The sequence below is a fragment of the Lepisma saccharinum genome, chromosome 18 (genome assembly GCF_977018435.1).
Source record: "Lepisma saccharinum chromosome 18, izLepSacc3.1, whole genome shotgun sequence".
In the NCBI taxonomy this organism is placed as follows: Eukaryota; Metazoa; Arthropoda; class Insecta; order Zygentoma; family Lepismatidae; genus Lepisma; species Lepisma saccharinum.
The window spans coordinates 34,764,913-34,789,079 of NC_139246.1; the positions used below are offsets into that span (position 1 = coordinate 34,764,913).

Consider the following 24,167-nt stretch of genomic DNA (forward strand, 5'->3'; position numbering starts at 1 on the left):
GTGTGGGTTTAAGTAATAACACACTAATACGATTCATCTTCACTCACTAACCTATCTTTATACACTACAGGACACTTCACTAAAAACACAATTATCAAAATGTTCATTTAACTTTGGAAAAATACTAGGTTCGTTTCTCCAAAAGTTGCCAGAAAAGTAGATAGTACCTTTTTCAAGAATACTTCCCAAACGGGTCTTACAAATCCGTCGTATTTAGCGACTTATCTCTGAAGATGGCAACTGTGTCAGCACTGCGAAAGTTCCCTCGCTGTGCCAAAGCAAAAACGGGCACGGCTGGTGTCTTATGGGCTAACTCCATTGGCTAACACCACCCCCTGCCACCTTCTTCCCGGCTCATGGTGGAAATGTTACTCGCTGAGACTTCTCACATGTTTCAACTTGGTTAGGCCAGCTCTTGGGTGGTGCGGACCGCTGCCTCGCCGAGGGTACGAAACAGCTGGCGATGCAGTGAGGAGGTTGGGGCTGTTCATATCTAGTCTGTGGTTGGGGCGGTCGTCACGTCAGCTTGACCGATTGCAAGATTCGAATCTCCTTGTCTGTAAACTATCAATGTATAAATTTAACAATACTTGGGCTATTTATGCATTTCTTCTGAGGGTAGTGCCATGGCAAGGCGGCTTTCCCCCTTGAGCCGCCGCTGGAAAAGGTACAGTTAGCACAGAGAAATATGATCTCATGACAAGATGAGTACCTTTTATCATATTTTTCTCCAAGAAATGATGATCGTTTACACTATAGAGCAAACTGCCACTGCATGTGGTATTAAGCTATCATTATAATAAGCAACATAAATTATGTTTCAATATTTATTATATTTACATTACAGAAATTCCCACGAGCTGTAAGTGTAACTATTTTCTTCATATATGAAGCCTGGCGAGGTTAATGAAACCTAGTGGCTGTTGAAGTAGGCAAGAACACCCGTGTAAGCTGCGTTATAGTCGCAAGTAGGCTCATTGTGTGTAGCATCTGGTCTACTGTCTTCATAATTATCATATTGATCTGGACCTCCGGTCATGGCACCAGCGTTAATGTGATAGTTTGGTTGGTTTCCATTGTACACGTTCCAGCCACACTCTGTTGGTGGGTCAGGGCAAGATCTGAAATCAAACAAAGTTTTAATGTTCCAGGAATGAGAAACGCTGTAGTAAAATAATATGTAATGGAATCAAGTACTAACTCTATCCCCAAAACTATTTATCTGCGGTTCTATTACTTTTCTTGTTATCAAGATAAGAAAATAAATTCTATTGAGATAATATATTCATTTACAGTAAAGCAATTTAGAAATGTTGTATTACTTTAATTATACAAAATAAGCATGTATTTTCACTTTTAACTTTGTATATTGTAAAGAAATCGGTAGTGTAAATATTTTATATTTACAATTAAATTAAGGAACTCGTTAGACTTTGATATGCAATACTGAATGGAAAATATTGTGGAATATTGATTATATTTTCCAGGGACCATGTCTACATAAATTGTACCCACTCCTCGCCTAAAATTTGATTCATTTGAACCATAAAACTAAAAGCGGATATAATGTAATATCCAGGATAAAAAACCTGGATCAAACTGTATTTCTTGTGAACGTACGCTGGTCTGTTGTGAACATGTGTGGGTGGGTTTGTTCCATATCCAACAATGAAACTCCTTCCAGTGCTTCCCAAAGCATAGTGAAGCTGCTCCTGTGCGAAATTCACGTAAGTAGTTGAATCTCCTATACCAGCATTGCTTGCCTACAAAATAAAAACAAATAAAACTTGTCCAGAATTCTTGACAGTTAATCAATTAAATGTTGTTGTTGTTTTTTTTACATTACATATGTTTTAACTAGAAATGTATATAGTACACACAATTTCATTACTTTATCGGTATAAGAAGAGAAAACTCAGGTCCTTAAGTACTTTAACATATTATGAGCAGCTACTATATCAGCTTGTGTTCATACAAAATATTCAGTCTCTCTTCAGTTTAATACTTATTTGTCACTATTACAGACCAACCTATTTTACACTGATTATCTAACTATAGAAAACTGTTTCTTGTCCTCCATGAAATAATGTTAAGTATACAGTTATGCAAATTGTAGTATATAGATATACAGAATATGAAAATTACAAATGTATGTAATTTAAAAAAAACATACGTAGTAGTAGTAGAAATAGTAATGAAGGGTCGTTCTTGGTAAGAGCTATTTTTAAAAAATTGTGCGAACGGTTTACAATGTGTTTTTCAAGTCAAAATAGGGCTTTAAGGCATTTATAGGAATATATAGTTCATTTAGGAATTTTTAGGTCCTATAAAATTTCAGTAGAGGAGTGCTGTGTACTACACGAAACGAAAAGATCTCTAAAAAAAAATTATATATCTAGGACTTAGCAAACAAAAATAGGTATGGACCTCTAAATCCATTTCCTAAATATAATAATAATAATAATAAAAGTTTCTGTGACTGCCCCCCCCCCCCTGAGAAAAAATCCTGCGGACTCATTTGATTCGTTTATTTATAGAATGACAACATGAAGTGACAATATTATTTTATGTGTGTTCTCCTTGAGCTCTCAGAGAAACACCAGAAGAACGGACCGTCCTCGCTGCTTTCTGCTTTACAGTGTTGGCCTGTGAGAAAGCACGTAGCCAGGAGGCAGTTTGAGGGGCTGCATTATGCACACAACGTGAAGTAGGTACCATCCCATTCAGTTATCATGGAGAAGTGGGATGGTGCGCAGCGTGCATGTGCTGTGAAAGTGTATTATTATAAGAATAACGACAGTGTGGAGGCTGCACATTGCGATTTTCGGCGACATTGTCAACTTCTGCGACATGCACAAGTTCCATCCGCGCATGCAGTGCGAACTTGGGTTAAAATATTCGAAGAAACAGGTTCGACCTTGAAGCTGAAACAAGCAGGTCGACCTCGCAGTGCTCGAACACAGTGTTACGACCGAGATTCCGTGTTAAAAGAAAATTTGATATAGTGTTACCTCAAGTCATTGTTAATGTCCGTGATACTACATGTTGTGACGCAAATATGAACGCGCCAATCAAGGCGTTGTTGAACTAATGTATTCACCTTTCTGTAACTATCTAATGAAGACAGCTCGCTTAAGACAACGGGCATTTATTATGATGTAAATATAGATTTGCCAATCAAAGATTATCCATGTTTGATGAACTAACCTAATTGTAATTAAATAATGGCGGAACATTTAAATTTGTATATTTCCAAAATGTAATATTTTATCAACGTTAAAGAAATAATTGTTAATTCAAATGAATATGTAAACTTTCTTTGTAAATTATTAATTGCCAAACTATGTATTTTTCAAATATCTTTCTGTTGTAATTGTGACTAGCACAATAGTTACAATGTTGTGATGAGTTTGTAATGTGAATTTATGAACGTACGTGTTGTGTTATGTTGAGCTATGATGAGTTTGCAATGCGAATTTATGAACGTACGTGTTCAAAATGAAACATATGACTATCGAATATAGTAAACAGTTTGTAAAAAGTTATGTACCATATCTAAGTTAAAAATACAAAAAATATTAATATTGGAATCTAGTTTTATGTTGATACAAATGTGTAGGTTTCAATAATTTGGCGACCCAGTTTCCAGGATACGAATTAGTAAGTGTTTAGCTATGCGTTTTTCTTAATAATATAGTTAAATAATGACAGATAAAGGGAAAAGATCAACACGAAAAGGACAAACTATCGATGAAAGCTTGATTTCTGACAATGCGGAAATCAATGTTGAAAATTTGGGTTGTTGTAAGGATCCAGATAAGAATGCTAAGTGTATAACTTGTCGCAAATGTGGAAAGTTATATCACCATAAATGTCTACAGTTAGCAGCGTTACATTCCAGTAATTCTGATACATTTGATCAGTACTTGTGTAAAGTATGCGATCCGATGTTTAGCCAGCATGGGACTGAACACAATAAATATACTAATTTCAATGCATTATTGGAGACAATAATTCATAAAATGGATGACGTTCAGTTGCAGTTTACAGACAGCCAAGCACAGATGAAACACCTTACAGACAGCCAAGCGCAGATGAAACAACAACTTACAGACAGCCAAGCGCAGATGAAACAACAACTTACAGACAGCCAAGCGCAGATGAAACAGCAGCTTACCGACAGCCAAGCGCAGATGAAACAGCAGCTTACAGACACCCAAGAACAGATGAAACAACAGCTGACAGACAGCCAAGAGCATATGAAACAGCAACTCACTGATCAAATGAAAAAGTTTTCTGAAAGTCAGGAGTTAATAACAGCGACTCTTTCTGAAAGTTTCAATCAGTCTCTTGTTACGTTTCGCGCTGAACTCCGAGAAGAAATAAAACAGGTGGCTGATGCTTGCAAAATAAATACTAACGCCCTTAAAAATGAGGTTAAAGAGGAATTCAGTGGTGTGCAGTCTAATATAGAATCACTTATTGCAAAGATTTCTTCTCATCAGGAACATTTCGTCGAACTAACGTCACAAGCGGAAGAACAAGCCTGCAATATAAGTGCTGTTAAAATTACACTAAATGAACAACAAGTATCTATTTCTCGCTTAGAAGATGAGATTGGTGTAATTAAAACTAAAATAGGGCACATTAGTAGTACAAAAGTGTTAGCTCCTGAGAATGATAATGCACCAACCGTTGATAAAATATCTGACGTGTCTGAAGCCAATCAAGTCGATGTAAATTCTCAAACTGCACAAACTACTCCAATAACAGCTTTAACTAGAAACCATGTTAAGAGAAAGAAGAAATTTGTTTCTTTTAAAGGCAAAAATACAAACGCAACTTCATCCGATACAGATGTAACAGATTTTGGGAGTGAAGATTCGAATACTACGCATGTAAAGCAAATGTACAAGGGCAAGAGAACGAAGAGAAGCAGATTAGTTAGGGAGCGCTATCAGGCCATCAATAATGTTAATTCTAAACAGTGTGCAAGTGCTTCTTTCACTAATTCATATGTCACACGAGATTTGTGCGGTTGTGATAATTCGTTACAAGGGCAATTTAACACCGGTTCTGTTCACAACTCACCTGACAATTGCACTAGCAATGTCCATGCTTGTTTCCCGGGCTGTTCAACAAATGGTATGACTACGGATTCTATTAACTGTAGCATTCATACCAATTCCTGCCCATTAACAGTTTGCAGAAATAGTTGTGTGTTAGACAATAATTCTGAACGAATTAATGCTACATATAATCGCGGCAGAGGTTTTGGTACTGCCAGAAGTAATGTACACTTCATAAGTCCGAATAATCAGGATAGCACAGTAGTAACTACAGTACCGTATGACCCAATGACACCCCGTCTTCAGAATTCGATGACTTCGTTCAATAACCGTACTCCACAAGCAATAGTAACTGGCTGTAATGAGACTATGCAACGCATATTAAAAGTGAGTGACTTGAACCTACTCCCAAAGTTCGGGGGAAATTTAGAGAAACAAAGTCCTAGAGACTATATTGATCAGTTAGTTTCAACATTCAATCTAATGGGAGTTCCGGAGGAATACAGGTTGAATAGTATATACAAGTGTTTTTACGGCAAGGCATTGTTATGGTATAATTCTCATAAGAAGAGATTTTCATGTTTTCAGGATTTCGTAGGAAAGTTTTTGCATCATTATGCTTCTGAACAAGTAGTACAAGCACAATTGGCAGCTCTACGAACAAGAAAATATGATCCTAATGTTGATGAAAACTTAGCTACTTTTGCATTAAAACTCTATTCTGCCTATTCAAATTTGGAAGAAGACCCATCTGAATCTGATATGATTCAGTTAGTGTTGCGACAAATACCGAGAAATGTGTCAGAATATGTGTCATGTCATGACATACCAAGTATGGACAGACTGATATCTATTTTAGACAGAATTGATTTGGTTCATTCGGGAAAAAACAAATCTTTTAGAGTTCCAGAGGACCAGGAAGAATTTATGAGAAGAAATAAGACAGCCAAATTTCTGAACAACAAATCCAAACAATCATTCAATGTTGGACAAGTTTCTGTCAAAACGCAAGATTTTCGTAAGACCAGGAATTTTACATCTTCCCAAAATGCCGAACCTACAACAATTGGTGGTGCAAGTAGATTTTCGAGCAACGTTCAGCAATCAAATCCATGCTCAAATCAACAGATCCAAAATACTTTACGAACGGATGAAGGCTTTTCATCTCCGAATAGTGTTCAACCAAATACACAAAGTGGTTATAACAGACGTCCAGTAAGGAATCAACGGGGTAGATGTAATTGGAACACAGTACGAAGCAACACTGAACAATCTAAACAACAATCTCAACCTTCTTTAGCTGAACCGTGGTTAAGGCCTTCGCAGAGTATGCAGGTGAATCCATCTGTACCTTTACCTCAGTGGAATGCAAATCATTTAAATTCCATGGTGCAATATCCTACTCAACCGTGGATATTCTCTCCCTGGACTACACCATTTACTTCTTGCAGTACTACAGTAACTCAGCCAAGTATATATCCAGCGAATAACTCTTTATGGTATGGTAATAATTCCAATTTGTTACCACAACCTGGGACTAGCAGTACCGTGACCCAAAGTCAAGTACCTTCGAGTAGTGGAGTGTGTAATTTAACAGGAACGACTGCTAATACAAGTGAACACTCATCCTTAAACATGTAAGGCAGAGTAATGAGCTCCGGTTCCTCTGTCCAGTTAATTACAAGGAGCATATTCATCACTATACTCCAACATCAATTGAAGATAATCTCAATTATCAGAGCAACACATCTATTGTTCCCAACCATTCGGAAAAGGAAGTTCTTACTATAAACTTTGTACTCGATTGGTATGAAGCTGAACCAGAATGGGTAATGGACGATGACGGTGTTCTTGTTTCAAACAGAAGAGTTATTGTGTTGCCAGGTCAAATTTGTGACTTAACCATTAACTGTATTATTGATTGTGGGAGTCAAGCAAATTTAATGGATTATGCAACTTGGTTAAAATTGAAAACTATTATTCCCACTGCTAGATTAGATTCAGTGGATAATGTTAAATTATTTTCTTTTGCTGGTGACAAAAGATTTAGAGTTATTGGTTCTAAGAATATTAGTTTAATAATAGCTTCAGAGCACTTTCATATAGAGTTATATGTTATTAAGCAGTTACATGCCGAAGTAATATTAGGATTGCCATTTCTTTGGCGCTTCGGAGCAATAATTGATTTCAAGAAGCAAAACATCACATTATCAAGTGATAAGGGAGTTCAATCTAATTATGTTTTAGAAACGACTGACACATTCCCTTCATGTTCTCTTCAAAGTAACTTTGTAACATTTTATAAGAATTCTGAGGAAGAAGAGGATGAAAACTACTTAGCATCAGAAACCGATCTTAAAGCTTCTTTAGCTGATAATAGTTTGTTGATTGCTACTGATGAAATGTATGATTTATTTTTTAAGTTATTGTTAAGTTTCAGAACATTGTTTTCTGATAAACCAAGGCAAGCTAAAGTAGAGCCTTACGAGATTAAATTAAATACAACAGAAACAATTGTGGCTCCCATATATCCTATACCTATAGCTCGAAGAGATGATTTGGAGAAGGAACTCACTAAATGGAAGTCTTGGGGAGTCATTCAAGAATCGGCTTCACCTTATTTAAATCCGCTACATATAGTACCAAAAGCTGGTGGACAGTGGCGGCCAGTGGTTGATTTTCGTCGTTTAAATAAACATGTGATATCTCCTCTAGTTCGTGTGGAACCGATTAATGAACTACTTCAGAGATTCCAAGGAGCTACAGTGTTTTCAACCTTGGATTTATCGTCGGGTTATTTCCAAATTCCACTTACAGAGTGCTCTTACAAGTATACAGCATTTTCATACAGAGGCCGACAGTACGTGTTTAAATTCTTGCCGTTTGGCATAACGTCAGCTGTATCTGTTTTTGTGGAAAGAATGAATCAGATTTTTAATCCATCTACAAGTTCGTTCCTAATCTGTTACATAGACGATCTTCTTATATTTTCATCTGATTTGTCTTCTCATTATGAGCAATTGAAATATGTGCTAGAGACACTTCATAACGTAAATATGTCTGTAAAATTGTCTAAGTGCAGGTTCATTAGGACTGAAATTAAATTTCTAGGACATATAATATCTGGCACCGAAATAAAAGTAGATCCAGAGAGCAATAAGGCAATCTCCGAATTTCCAGTTCCAAAATGTAAGAAAGATGTTCGTCGTTTTCTGGGTTTGGCTAACTGGAGGAGAAAATTTGTGCGAAATTTTGCAACTGCTGCAGCTCCTTTGTATCAATTACTGAAAGGAAACTCAAACTGGTGCTGGACGGAAGATCATCAGCAGTCCTTTAATAACCTAAAGAAATTAATCTTATCATCTTCATCATTAGGACAACCTGATTATAATAAGGAATTCTGTATTAATGTTGATGGTTCTAAGATCGGCGTAGGAGCAGTACTTTGGCAACCGGATGAAGATGGAAATGTAAATGTCATTCAGTATGTCAGTCGCACTTTGAAAGGAGTTGAAACCACGTACAGTACACATGAAATAGAATGCCTTGCTATTCTTTATGCCGTGGAAAAGTTTACCGTGTATATTACTGGAAGACATTTTACAATCTACAGTGACCACAAATCGTTGTGCTGGCTTGAATCAGTAAGGACACTGAACCCTAGGTTGAACCGATGGGCACTTAAGCTACAATCATACAACTTTACAATCGAACATGTAGCTGGTTCTCAAAATCCAGTTGCTGATACATTAAGTCGTTATCCAATTAGTAAATCACCAGTGACTACGATCAAAGAACTGTATGTAAATCACGTAATCTCTGATATAGAACCCAATTTCTGGCGAAGTGCACAAGAGAAAGATCTGCTTTGTTCGTCGTTAAGAAGAAAATTGGAGTCTCAAGAAGTAAATCTGATAATTAAAAGGAAGTATTCCGTTCATGATGGCATACTATTTTTCAAACCTTATGTAGATGATGATTGGAAGATAATAGTTCCTAGTGCTTTAATTGGAGATGTTTTGTATAAACAGCATGATTTAAAGGGACATTTCGGCTATTTTAAAATTTACGATTTTTGTAAAAGGTTTTATTATTGGCCTAAAATGCGTAAAAGTATTAAGGACTATTTAAGAAACTGTCTTTCATGTGCAAGGGATAAGCAATGCACCTTTAAAATTTCAAAGGAAGAATTACATGTGTATTCAACCAAACCTCACTACTTACTTTCAGCCGACTTAATTGGTCCATTACCTTTGTCTAAAGGTTTCCAACATATATTAGTCATTGTAGATGTAATGAGTAAATTTGTGATGGTTTATTGTCTTCGACGTGCAACCTCAAAGGAAATAATTAACAAGTTTGGAATTTATTTTAATCATTACCCAAAGTGTAAGGTAATTCTCACCGACAATGGTTCGCAATTTAAGTCAACTGAATTTAAAAGTTATTTGGATTCTGTGAGTGTTAAACATGTGTTAACTTCACCATATGCACCTTTTGCCAATCCTGTCGAACGTTACAATAAAGAGCTGGTGAGACTATTGAGAATGTTTTGTAAGTATAACCATAAACTTTGGTTTAATTATGTGAATATTGTCGTTCATCTATTGAATAATTCAAAATCGGAAACAACCGGTTTCACACCATCTGAACTTTTTATGCATGTTGATTATCACGATGAAATAATAGACAAAATAAGTTGGCCAGATGACTTGAAACATTTACCCTGGAAGACAAAGTGTATAATGGCTGAAGCAAATATAAAACAGAAAAACCAAAAGATTAAAAGGGATTTTAATGAACCTAAGCATCCGATAAAATCTGGTGACCTGGTTCTTGTTAGAAACCATCTTAAAAGCAAAGCTATTAGTGATAGCATTCACAAATTTTTCAGCTTGTATGTTGGTCCTTATCAAGTCAAGGAAGTTAAGAATAACCAAGCACATTTAATATCATTGTCGACGCCAGCAAAGGAACAAAAGCAGAACTTAACAAATCTTAAAGTTTTTAATTGTACAGAAGAAAAGAGAAGAGAGCTATTGAAAGAAAAAAATGAGTAACCCAAATGATTTTTGTGGATAATGTTGTATTTATTTTCTGTGTTCTCAATTAAATATTTGTGTATATTTATGAAAGTCATAAATTTTGCTTTTTTGTATAAAGAGAATATGACACATAAGATTTGCCTGAATTATGTATGAATGGCATGCTTGAACGCAAATATTTGTATTGCGTTAGTGTTTGTAGAAAGCACTGTGTAATCATGCCCCTTTTATTGTAAATTTTCTTCTTGTTCGACAATTTAATGTATATTGAATAATTGTCTCATGCAGAAAATGTTTCCTAAGAGAGGGGATTATATTGTGACTAGCACAATAGTTACAATGTTGTGATGAGTTTGTAATGTGAATTTATGAACGTACGTGTTGTGTTATGTTGAGCTATGATGAGTTTGCAATGCGAATTTATGAACGTACGTGTTCAAAATGAAACATATGACTATCGAATATAGTAAACAGTTTGTAAAAAGTTATGTACCATATCTAAGTTAAAAATACAAAAAATATTAATATTGGAATCTAGTTTTATGTTGATACAAATGTGTAGGTTTCATAATTTAGAGTATTGTAATAAGAAATTACCTAAAGACAGGTGTTCGAGGCTGGAACTTTGGGTATAAATACGAAGGAGTTTGGTCCGTAAGGAGGTCTGTTCTGGTGTCAGTCTAGGAAGAAGTGAATAGGTGCAAGCCGCTCTTCTGTAAAACCTAGACTGGCCAAATAGGAACGGTCTACTCTAGGAAGAAGTGAATAGGTGTATGCCGCTCTTCTGTAAAACCTAGGTTAGCCGAATGGGATATAAGTTCCAATTTAGGAAGAAGTGAATAGGTGCAAGCCGCTCTTCTGTAAAACCTAAATTGGCAATCTCGGGTGATAACTCCAAGTCTAGGAAGAAGTGAATAGGTGTATGCCGCTCTTCTGTAAAACCTAGGTTTGGGCCACCCTAGTTTGACCTTTCTAGTAAGTTTGAAATTATCTATTAAAAATTGATCTCCAAGTTCCAGTTATGAATTACCTATCCACTGGCTGTAAGTACTCAAGCAGTAAATAAACATTTCATTAAAATTTCACGACGTTGGTTGGATTTGTTCTGCACCTACCCTGAAGATAGGTTTCAGTGTAGAGCCTCAATGCTCCCGGCTATAGGAGTAAAGGGTGAGGAAAGTTACTAGGAACGTAACAACAGGATAACTTACTGGCTGTCCAGGCTGCCATTGAGAGAAGTCAACGCCAAGCGTCATCTCCGCAGCTGCATAGGTCAAGTGTGCACCGCATAATGAAGTTTGACCTTAATTCCATCCATACAAACTTCAGATCGTCCAGCAATTGAAACTAAACGACCAGAAGCAACCCAGGGATTTCTGTGCAGCAGTGCTGGCAAAATTGGACATTGACGAACAATTCATTGACAAGGTGTGGATGTCAGACGAGGCATTTTCACAGCAGCGGCTTCGTCAATAAGCAAAATTTCAGGTATTGGGCCCTCAAAACCCGCAGTTAGTGCATGAAGTGCCGTTACACAGCCAGAAAGTGACTGTATGGTGTGCAGTGTCATCATCTGGCATCATAGGCCCTTATTTGTTTGAAGATGATAAAGGTAACCCAGTAACCATCAATTCCGAACGTTATATTGCTATAGCGAACAACTTCCTTGCTCAAGAACTAAATCGCTTTCCACACATTCGTGACAACGCCTAGTTTCAACAGGACGGGACAACATCACACACAACTCGGCAGTCATTTGCAGCATTGAGACAGTTGTTTGGCAATAGACTGATTTCTCGATAAGGTGACATCCCATGGCCTCCCAGATCCCCAGATCTCTCGGTCTGCGACTTCTTTTTGTGAGGTTACCTCAAGACAAAGGTGTTCCTTTAGATGAAATCATGTGATTTGGACTAAACAAAGGATACAAAATTGAAGTGTGAAAACCGTATGCCACTATCACGCATCATTTTCATTGGACAGCCACCTTATTCATTGCCACAAGTACGTGCGAAAGGCATATTACAATACACTGTACAGTAAGAAAACACAGTAACAATACCTACGAACATGACGTTGTGGAGCATTTACACTTGTACATATCTGTAGGGGTCTCCCTGATTGATGATAGACCAATAATAGTCAGCAAGCATACTGCCATTTCAACGTCTTCTGATGTTCATCACTGACTGCTTCCAGGTTTTTCGGGGAAAAGCCCACATGTGAGTACAGAAAGTGTAATTTGAGGTACATGTGGCACCCCATGATATGAAATCAGTGCACCATGTCACGAGCAGTGACTTCATATTTGTGTGCTTTGACATTACCTAGGAAACTAGAACACACCAACTTGAGTGCCTGCCATGCTGCCTTTGCTGGGTCAGAAAGTGTAGAATCAAACGGCTCTAATCTGTGTGCCAATAAACACACCTTCCTTAACCTTTGCTTCACTTAAGTGTGGGAATTTCATCCAGAGGTACCTGAAAGCTTGGCCTTCTCGGCCTAGTGCTTTGACGAAGATTTTCATCAAACCAAGCTTGAAGTGTAATGGGACAGAAAGACATTCTGATTGATTGATTGTATTAAAATTTTTGGTTGCGTCGGCACGTGTGGCCATTTTGTACCCTTAAATATATGCAGGGAAATATTCCTTTATCTAATATTCTTACTTAAAATGTTAAAACAAGGGTTGTAAAAAGCGCAAGGTTGTACACAAGACAAAAACAGCACATTAAAGAGTCTAATTAACTAGAAGCTTCCTCACAGACCAGCTAAAGCTAAAACCATTTGATAAAACACTGTCATCATCTCCCAACAGGGATGAGAAACAGCTGACGAAATTAGAAGTTTGCCAGAGGAATGCAAAATCCGCACATTCAACAAGAATAAGGAGAATACTTAAAACGACATCACAAATACAGCAATTGGAGAGTCCAACCCGTGCAGCAAGTGACCATGGGTTAGACGGCTATGTCCAATACACAGTCGAATAAGAACTTCTTGACTAGAGAGAAAGGGAGGAACGCCATGCACCTTAATCGCGTGAAGCTTCTTCCTCGTTGCCAGATCCCACATTTTGGGGTTTGTCAATTTGATCTCATGATATTTTCTTGATTCCTGTCATGGCGGCCAGTGTTTACGGACATAATGATTATCTCTGTCCCACTCACAGAGGAAGCAACATTATTCCATGTAACCTTCTTGCATACATCTTATGCTATCATACCAATGTATAATTAGAGCTTGCATTCCTTGTAACACAGGAGAAACACACTTTCGGCTATTGTACCATACGTTTCTTATGTAACATTAAAATTTTGTGTTTTTGGCTAAATGACACGTGTTACACGGAAACAAATTGCAGATTCGTTTTTGTCATGCACAAAGACATTAGAATCACACATTTTCATCTAAAGGACAAAGTTCGTGTTGTACAGTGTTATCACTTACCTCCAAGCAAATGAATGCAATGTTAATGGCCCAGCGAAGAGTGCCCCATTCCATGATGTAGACCAATCCTTTAGGAGTTCGTTGTCTTTCATTAATCATGTAGTCACAAAATTCTTGGATTTGAGCGTTGTAATCAGCTTTAGAAGTTAATTGGGCCAAAAGAACCTGTTAGTAAAACATTAGAGTTTACAACTAAGTTCTCCGTAATGATTCGCATTGAACCAGGAACATTGAGCATTAGATACCATAATAATATAATTTTCAGGCTGTTGAAGTTGAATAAGTTGTAAATCGAACATCTTTATGAGGATGATGATTGTGTTTGAAAATAACTGAGTGCAATGAAACAATTACAAATTCCTATCCAAATGCAAATTTTCTTTATTTTTATGTGAATGCTAAATAATCTACTTCCAATAAAAAATTGTAATATTAATATGATAGTTTACAATAAGAGATTTCTTTCAAAACTTTATGGCCACAATGAAACACAGATTCAACAAAACCTCAAAATAGTACCATCCCATTATTCACCTTGATATACTGAGAAAGATATTACAGATTTTGCAACACTACAAATGTAAACGTTCATTACATATCAGTATTCTTTGATGGGAAGACGCTAATGTAAATAATTCATTTTCTTTATTATTTTACGATGTTTTTCATGGCATAATCCCATCGATGCGGATTGCCAATTAATTGATGAAATCTGTAGTTGGGCAAAAACAATGAAACCTGACCAATTTAGCATTAGAATCTGGTAGCGCGGACTTTTTAGCTGACCACAATGGTAATTTATGAAGCTTTGAATCGAGTCACTGCATTAGACTATACATCCCCACACTGATATAAACTTAGAAATGTGCCACATAAAAACTTCCATGAAGTTTTTCTCAAATTTTTAAGTCATTCTAACAAAAACAGAGAGTTCAAATTCTCGTAACAAACTTCAAATTCAGTTCAGGAATTTTTCTATAACACTTTTGAACAGAACAATTAAAATTAGAAATAATTTTATGACAGATGAACAGGCCTGAATAGGTACTAACAAAAATATAAGGGCATTTCCCCATCCTGACTGCTGTCAAAGAGAAGTTGAGACATGTATGGTCATAGACAGGAAAAACACTTTCTGGGAGGGAGTTTCGTACATAATTGGTGGTACTATACTTATATTGCATACAGTCACTATACAGGCATATGTTTTATGTGGCCAAGTACATACTACACTGACCCAAGGGTGAGGGAGCTGAGCATAACTTGCTAGGAAGCCATAGATCCCAGTTTTGAACTTTTGTCAAGGAGAACTGAAAACTTTATCCAGCAACACAGAAGATTTAAGGATCGGAAATGGAATTTTAGGGCATCAATAAAGAAATTTTCACTCTGAGGATGCCAGAAGTTAAAATAGCAGGCTCACAGGTAGGGTGGGATTCCAAGAAAAATTTCTATTTCCCAGGAGTGTCAGGAAATCCGAATATCTGAACATTCTGGCTTGACTGTCTTTAGGAGATTTCCTTTGCATTGTCTCCCCATTTTATTTTTGTTAATCTTTGAATAAGTATATTGAAATGAGTTGCTAATTTTAGTTTTTAAACTTGCATTAATCCAATATGCCAGAAATTTAGGGGGGGCGAGTTTAACCCTTGCCCCATACTCTAATCAATATGGCTGTTGTATTCTACTCAGTATTGAGTTATTCTTTTCCCTGCTAACAACATTTTCCCATAACTGAAATCTGATTGTATGTGAAGTGTGTGTTCGTGTGAATTTGTTTCTTCTTGTTCTTCACACAATAAGCTAACCATAAGCTGTTATCTGGCTTGGACAAAGGTGTCACTGCATCATATGTGCATTCCGAGTACCCTACACAGCTCAGCACTTGACATAAGTATGGTTTATTTGGGTTTAGTTGTTAATAAGCTGTTGACTCCTGTATTACTTTTAATCTGTGGATTAATCAATGCTTAAAAGACGTTTTTCATTTTTTTGCAAGAGCCCTTACCATTATTTTCTTTTCAGTAATGAGTTCGCCTCTGTGTTATGTGCTCAACTCGATCAACAATTGCACTAAAATACCTATTACTATTTAGGTGTAATTTCAAAATAAATAAATTGTTATAACAGTCTGCATGTTCGAAACGAGGTGGTGAACACATTATGTTTGCATTTGTTTGTTCATCTAGTTCATCAGCATATGTGGCACATGTCTCTCATGATTATTGATATTGCATGACACTCAAAACACAATGGAGACATTTTAGAATGAACAGTCTTAATTTCAGTCCTCATTTATTGGAAATTCTTTGTCTTGGTCAGTTTACAGATACTGTATATACAACATCACAAGTATCATTGTTCTTCTGTATCTGTCTTAGGTAAGACTTCCAAGTTGTTTTCAAGTCGTCTCTCTTAAGAAGGGACGCTAGTTGTAATTCTGCCACGCGACCCTGGAAGATACTTCAGAGCAATTGTTTGCTGTGTTGGGTTGCACACATCTAGTGAGATTTTAAGCACTTACAGTGCAGAAACTAAGCATTTTTGAGGCAATGTTGGTAAGGAATAGTTACTTGTTTTTATGATATCTACCATTTGTATGTTCACACCTCAATACACATCTGATTACCTGAATACCAGCTGCTTTGTTGTCCCATCCAAAATCCGGAGGCCTGTAGTTTAGGTAGAACCCAGCATACATTTCCTCTGCAGCATCCAAGTAACTCTGCTCTTCAGTGGCTTTGTAAAGCCATATAGCTGCCCAAACAATTTCATCTTTAAATTCATAGGAGCTGTGAAAATAATGTACCTATGCTTGAGATGAATTGTTTGAATATAAGTGCCATGGTACTTACATTATACTGCCTATTTGTTTCATGGTAGTAATAATAAAGCAACAATAATAGAAAACAAATACACGCGGGCACCAAATTGTAATAGTTTTTATATATTATTTGGCTATTGAAAGTTGAGATTCATGAATATTGCAGAAACTAGAGACATAATTAATAATAGAAGTTACATATCATACAAATAATTACTAGTATAAAATTATTTAATTGCATATCATATTAATAATCAATTAATCATATTAATGATACTTTTACATTCTCTCAAGGGTAAATAACCACAAAAATGTCAACTTACTTGTACCATAAAGCAGCATCACTAATAGCATCGGAATATTTTCCTCTAAATTGATCAGCAAAGTCATACAGAGTTCTTGCATGATCTAGTAGCTCGGATGCATAGCTAGCATCATAGTCTCTGAAGACCATAGAAGCTGCTGCAAATGCAGCTGCTGTTTCGCCAACAACATCAGAACCTAGAGGAGGAAACAACCTCAATTATAGCTGCGATAAACATAAAACTGCCAAACCTGTAAGAGGCCAGGAACTACCATAGGCTATAGTGATGGTGAGAGACAGAGATCTAAGAGAGAGTGTGTGTGTGTGTGTGTGCCAAATAACCAAGGTTACACAATAGACTGGATATCATGGAAGAATGTAAGTGCTAATTTAAAAAATTATAAGAAATAAGAAATAAGATGAATTATGTAAATAGAAAGCTATTTCACAATAAATACAAAACAATATCTTGCAAAACCATTTCTTTCAATAAGACATCTCAATTTGACAAGCAAAGCCATGTAACAAGCAAACCCATTTAATATACTTGGCCTACTTCCGAATCATCCACATCAAGTAGATTTTCCTATATTTGTATGATCAACAAAATAACACAAACAAGAAACCTCACACAAACCAAAATCTAAATTATACATGAGTAAATACAGTAGTTAATGCAGTAAAATGCACCTTAGTAATTTAACTGTGTACAAAAAATTAACAATAAAATAAAAATAATAGATTCCTTGCAACAGCTAGTTAATTTTCATTAGAATCAGAGAGAATACAGTGGGACCTCGATTTTACATTTCCATACAGCCAAAATGAACTTAGGCATGTAAAAATGTAAAATCTGGCATATCTTATAACATGTTGCCATGAAGATTATACATAATGTAGGGAAATGTCAAATCCAGAAGCATTAAACTGAGGTGCTACTGTATCAAGTATATGAGATGTATCACTATTTAAATATCTGCCAATCATTATAATTTACTAAAATTAAAATGGACTATGTCATACCTGGGTTTTGCTCATCAACATACCAAGCTGGCCGTTCCATAGTCATGTCTTCAGGTCTTCCCCATAGGCTGTGGTCAAGAGTCCCATTTCCAACCTGGGCATAGAATTTATGGGGAGCCACATGGGCCTTGATGAAATAATCTGTTGCCCATTTAATGGTGTTCAAGAAATATTGAGTTTGGCCTGGTTTAAAAATGAAAATATAATAATAATTATTGATTAATTCAATAAAAATATGAGATTTAAATAGTATATCTGACTGTATGCACCATATAAATAATATATAATAATAATAATAATAAATTTCCTTTATTAAGCGAGCGAGGTACAGCCAATATGATGATACATATAAGATAAGATAAACTGTGTATGGAGCAGTAAGCTAAATGTAAAATAATACACATACAGATACAAAAATACACAAGAATTAGATGCATACAAAAAAAGTGTAACTACAAATGCAAAAGACAATAGTAATAATAGAACAATAATACAATACCATATAGTAAGTGCCTTGATACCTTCAGTGTGTGACTCTGCCATTGTTGCATTAACAGCAGAGTTTTTACTTTACCTTTGAAATTTAATAGGTTGTTTATACTTGCGATGTTCACAGGCAATGCATTCCATTCTTTGGGAGCCGAAAAGGAAAAATATGATTTGTAGCTGTGGTAGAATGATGGGGTAAATCGAAATTGTTCCGCTTTACGGGTAACATATTGATGGATTTCCTTATGGGAAGTAGAATGTATGTTCATTTGAATTTGAATATGTTCATTTCATTTGAAATGTTACAATTTGTTCAAGATAAGGAAGGATAGTATTCTAATACATAGCATGAATCACTAAAAACAATATTCACAGATTTGGGAACATGTTCTACTGTGACACAAAAAAACGTCTTACATCATGTGTGGCAACATTTCCTTAACAAGAGTGTTCAACTATCAGATCACTTTAAAATTAAAAAATTGTACCCCAAGTACTCCACTTAGATATCTCTAATGGTTGAAGTTGATTCATGTTCATGGGTAGTGCTGAAAATGTTTAATGAAATAAAATTAATATGTTGTGTGAATATTATTTGTGTTCTTGTAAAAAAAAAAACTCTCACCTAGACATTTGTTCAGGATATCTTTGAGTGAGAAATATACATTTCACTAACACTCCATGTTTAAAAAAGTATTTTTATGTAAAGAAATGTGAAATTGTATAAAACGAACATATATGTAGAGATGAGAAGATATGCTGTTGTATCCTTATTTCTCTGACATTTCAAAATCATTTTCAGTTTCTTTCTCAGGAATAGTCAAGAATTCAAACATTAAAGGTAGTTGAAAGTTTATGTCACCTGTGGAGGTACAGCAAGGTGGGAAAATCTGTTTTCCTAGGAGGAAACAAGGACACAAACTACACATTCCTTACAAGTGTAGAGTGACTATATATAGCCATGTAAGGTTGTGTGTGTGTGTGTGTGTTTATCTTGGTGTAAGCTTGAAATAGTTCTGCGAAACCTGTACGAAACATCACAGGAAAAATAAAAACCACTACAAATAACTGTATTATATTATTTTACAACTACAAAAAGTTGATACGTGAACCATAGATAAGATGAGCATAGTTAAAAGTTTATGGAAAGGTTAAAATTAAAGGTATGATCATATTGCCAGTCCGAATTCATCAAATGGACCCACAGTTGCAGATGTTGTCAACAGCAAGAAACCGGGACTTGATGTTGACAATGTCTACAAACATAGATCTACATCATCAGTTGAAAATATCAACATAATCTTACCTTTTACTTTTTTAAACTTGTTCACCCTTTTAACTAACTACCTTTCATGTTTTCATTCTAGCCTATTAGTGAAGAAGAAACCAAACTTACACCCTTCTTCATGGATTTGAACAGATGTGGTTATTTAAGAAAGTACTACGAAAGTTACTACAATACAAGTATACATACCAGCTGCCTCATACCCGGCTTTGTTGGACAGGAAACCCCAGGATAATATCACAACAGTATGAGCCATTGGGAATCCAAATTTAACAAGATCACCAGCTAAAAGTAGAGAGAATACAAATTATTAGCAATTTTGAAATCCAAGTGTAATCACCATAATTGACCAATTGACTTATTCACTTTTAGAAATAAGCAATGAAGTTATTCCAGTATTAGTGAATAAATAATATAATATCACATCACATGAATATTTTCCATTAAGACAATGCAAAGATTTTTTTAAAGAAGTTTGAAAAAAAAATCATTAACACAAGCAATAACACAGTAAATCCGAGGAAAAGTTATTCAAAAAATAAAAACAGATTTTTTAAGTGCTTCCAGCAGTGGCGTACCCAAGGGAGGGTTGTGTCATAGCCCCCTTCCCCTCACTTTGGCCCAGTATTTCTAAAAAAAAAAAAAGAATGTCAAAGGCAGGAAAAGTTGGCAAAATGAGGACTGACTACTAAAAACATGTATACATCCCCCTTCTTCCATCTTTCAAAACCCCTGGGCACGCCACTAACTTCCAGTATTAGCTAGGCATTTCATGATGTGTAAAATTCTTCTTCCGAAACAATCTAATTTCAATAGAAACTTAATTTATAAAGAATTCCTTTAATGTACAGGGTCAACGAAATTAGTAATAAGTTGTGTTTTATTGTATTTTGAATTGTATCTTCTGCAAATATGCTGTATAAAGAAACAAACTGCCGAAGTACTAATTGAGGCGAGTGTACCTTGGTGTCCTATTTCCTATTCATTGATTTTTCAATAATGAAAATTTAAAGATTTACGAAATCGTAACCCATAGGTTACTTTTTATAAAAATATAAATTCTTAAAAATATTAAACAGCATTGTAAAGAACCCTTGAAACATAAGAACAAAAAGACCACACCAGACTATTTGAGGCTGACTGCAACATAGAAATGCCAGTAATTGGACAATAAATTAGACATAAAATAATTATATTTACCATCATAGTAGCCTCCCACCAGATCTTCTCCATTCTGCCCTCTATCATTAAGAGCAGAGTCTCCCCTCCATGGTATACGGTTGTCTGCCGGGAGTTTTCCTGATCTTTGAGCTTCATAGAAAAGCATTGACCCTTCAATGAGTTCTCCGTAGTCATATTGCGCAACTAAAAATATATATATATGTATAAACGTCTGTAAAGATATAGTGATAAAACAAAGAATCTATGTTATACCGATAATATTTTGTACATACTAAACTCAATTCATAGTGCAACAATGATTTGTGATCCAAGGTCTACCAGGAAGTTATTCATTGGTTGGCATGTGGTCAGGAAAGCAAGTACCTTCGACCTGCAGAATGTGTTTCGTTGTTGCCTTCCTGACACTTGGCAGGTAGATTGGGATGCGGTAATGGGCAACAAGCCTCGCGCTATTAAACCCATCATAGATGTATGACGTTCCTCGTTCCGTCCCTCTCGTCAAGAAGTTCTTCTCACTCGACTGTGTATTGGACACAGCCGTCTAACACATGGTCACTTGCTGCAAGGGCTGGACCCTCCGATGTGTCATGTCTGCAATGTTGCTTTAAGTTTTCCGCATATTCTTATTGAACGTGCCAATTTTGCTTTTCTCAGGCAGACTTTTCATCTTCCCAACTGTTGGGAATTGACGACAGTGTTTAATCAAAAGTCTGTGATTAAGTTTTTAGATAGTTCTTACTTCTTAACAGTGACATGCACTGAGGAGTAGCTAGTCTAGCAGAGCTAGATCAATCAATCTCACATCTCGAATTATTTTCAAATCACAATATTTATTGTCTTGTTAAAGCCACACTTCATATGCAACACTTTTTTTTCACGTGCTTCTCGTCCCTCGGTGCGATCCGCATGCAAAGCTGGCCTAGCTCACTCTGCCTCACCAGTTACAGGTAGAACCGGCCGCCCGAAGGAAAAGGGAAAATTTCTGCCTCTACCTCGCTTGCCCCCTCACGCCCTGCTGCAATGGTTGAAAGCCCATGCTTTCAGGTCCCCCAGTCTATCTCCTATAGGACATATAGGGGATTGGTTTCCCTTCGATTCTGTGATACCTTTCAATCTCCACACGAAAGTTCCCAGATTTGAGTCCCAGCCTGCATGGGTGTTCTCTCTGAGTGTCCCTTCATAATTTCATTTCAAACCTTCACTGATCCTCATTGTTGCGATTAGCTAAAAAGTGTCAGAAAGTTGACACTAAATGGCAATAATGCGAATACAACAATTGAAACTAACTAAATAACTCTCTGGTATTCCTAAATCCAGAGGCATGTACCCAGTGTTACTGTAGGTAACAGCAAAATGTGAAGAATTAAAAAGGTGTTTCAATAAAATAAGAACATTGTTAAATACATTAACCAACAGTGTTGTTGTCGAGTATACTCGTATATTGCAGAGGACATTTTTCTGCAGCCGACAGAAGCAAAAAGGGAGGCTGTATCCGCTACCCTGAAGAGGTAACAAGAAGAGAGAGTACCAATGCAAGGGAAGAGTGGGGAATACTTTGGGGCAAAGTGTGTTACAGGGTTACTCACATGCCAGTGTTGTCACATTGGATTTTCAGAAAAGAGCTAAATCCCACCTAAAATGGGATACTATTTCTCTGAAGCAACTAGTGGTAGACTGCAAAGCTAAGGCTGGATTTAACTACAACTGAGGCCCGTTAGGTAAGGACGAAAAGATAGTTCCTTGGTGCAATTCATGATTTGAACAAACCTTGCTCCAAAAAACTAAGTTGGCAACAGTAGTATGTACAGCTGGACTTCCCTTCCACTATTTGACTGTTGCTTAAGGAGCAAAATTCTGTCGTCTGCTCACCGTACAAATGTCAAACTGCCCAGAGAAATGTTCCATCTCAATTGCAAAGAAACAGAGATGAAGAATTGACAAGGTTTGACCACAAATCTTTGCATTTTCGTGGTAACTGTCTCATATAAGTGGTAGTTCTTTTTAGGAGTGTGTGTGACAAAATCACTGAGCAGATTGTAAGAAATGAACGAAATGAACAAAAATGAAGATCGAAGGCACGTTTTTTTTTTGTGGGGGGGGGGCAGATTAGGTATAATTGTCATGGTCGGGAACACTTTTGAAAAAGTCACGCCATGCCACTGCCTAAAGCTGAAGGTTCTTTGCCAAGCTAACCCAAGCCCTCCATCCTCGCCTATCGAAGACGAGATCACTAATACCTTCACCAAGCTTTAGATCATAATATTAGACCATAGACAAATGCTGGCAACTTATTATCAAGTGATTTCTCTATATAGAGATAAGTAATTAAATGTACCTGCAATATGAGCACTGGCAATGAAGATCAGGCAAACCAGCATAGACTTCTGCATGATGAAGAAGACCTCCAACATCTTCAACTCTCAATTTATACCAGACATCTTTATATATTATTGTGAGCCTGAATGATGTTACGACGAATGTGTAATTAAGACTTTTGCCTGCAAATAATGTTGATCGAAAAGGACTAATTCAATGTTGATAATTTTACTTAAGGAAGCTGTGTTTGTCAGTGTTTCCTAAATGCATTCATTGATGGGTGTAGTAAAGGTATGGCCTTCATGTAATCAGCACAATTATAGTACAAACAATACTCATCACATACAGCTTCCGTCCTTACTTATATAGCTTGTGCAACAGTTGATCAAATATTTGCCATCTGTGTAAATAGAATACAACATATGATAGGAATTTGAAGAATACTGAGGTGTTCTCATTAATGTTTTCTGAAATAAGGTACCTCGACCTAATATGGCCTATTTGGTGTTTCAAAGTAGTTACATGGTTGATTCATCAGATGACATTAGCATGTCATTCAGACTGTTGACTGCACCTATAGTGTAGTAACTTGAGGACAAAAAAGCAAAATAATTTGACTTCACCAAATTGCCAAAATATAATGCTCTATTTTTACCATTTACAATTTTAAATACTTCCCCAGAAACTTCTAGTCATTATTCAGTAACTTGCACATCACACCATCATGAAAAAATCCTATTCAATAAATATTTTCGGGCAATAAGTGTAAACTTTGTCTGACTATTTCATTAAAGACAGGAAACAGTCGTGAGTGTATAGAAAAAAAAGATCTGACAATACTATTAATATAATTCTGCATCAATGCTTTTGTAGTTCACCATTTGCCCCTTGGGCCTCCCCGATGGTGCAATGGTAGCGTCGTCACCTTGTAATCAAGGGATCTCAGGTTCGATACCCTGTGGAGGCACATAGTGGTTCGGATCCCACTTTAAACTGTAGGTCTAGTCCCGATTAGCCTTACTGTGCATAAAGTGGACTTAAAACACCAACTCAATCAACTATTTTCCTTTTTTCCCAGGGCAATTGCCTCCTTCGCTCCTGCATCGACAGTTAAACTAAGCTGAATATTCTACGTGATAAAATTAAAGATAACCAAAATAAGCGCTTAAAGATAGTTAAA

The 24,167-nt window shown here is 36.3% G+C and overlaps 1 protein-coding gene across 1 annotated transcript; it reads right to left on the reverse strand.

Moving 5' to 3' along the window:
* Positions 1-822: 822 nt before the first annotated feature.
* LOC146001956 (endoglucanase F-like) lies at positions 823-23,124 on the reverse strand. Its single transcript, XM_083139675.1, has 9 exons — positions 23,007-23,124; positions 20,690-20,854; positions 19,679-19,774; positions 17,716-17,898; positions 16,712-16,889; positions 16,194-16,356; positions 13,565-13,729; positions 1,621-1,763; positions 823-1,121 (listed from the first exon to the last, which is right to left on the reverse strand). Exons 1-9 carry the CDS (start codon positions 23,080-23,082, stop codon positions 914-916), a joined length of 1,377 nt encoding a protein of 458 aa, XP_082995801.1. The 5' UTR covers positions 23,083-23,124; the 3' UTR covers positions 823-913.
* Between the last annotated feature and the right edge of the window lie 1,043 nt (positions 23,125-24,167).

What these genes read in the sequence shown, in the direction of transcription:
- LOC146001956 (XM_083139675.1), bottom strand. Translation starts at nt 23,082, where the DNA reads ATGTTGGAGGTCTTCTTCATCATGCAGAAGTCTATGCTGGTTTGCCTG. An exon ending in TGCCAGTGCTCATATTGCAG is followed by an intron (nt 20,855 to 23,006) that starts GTACATTTAATT and finishes ATATATTTTTAG; the next exon opens with TTGCGCAATATGACTACGGA. An exon ending in CATGTTCACAACAGACCAGC is followed by an intron (nt 1,122 to 1,620) that starts GTACGTTCACAA and finishes GTTTGATTTCAG; the next exon opens with ATCTTGCCCTGACCCACCAA.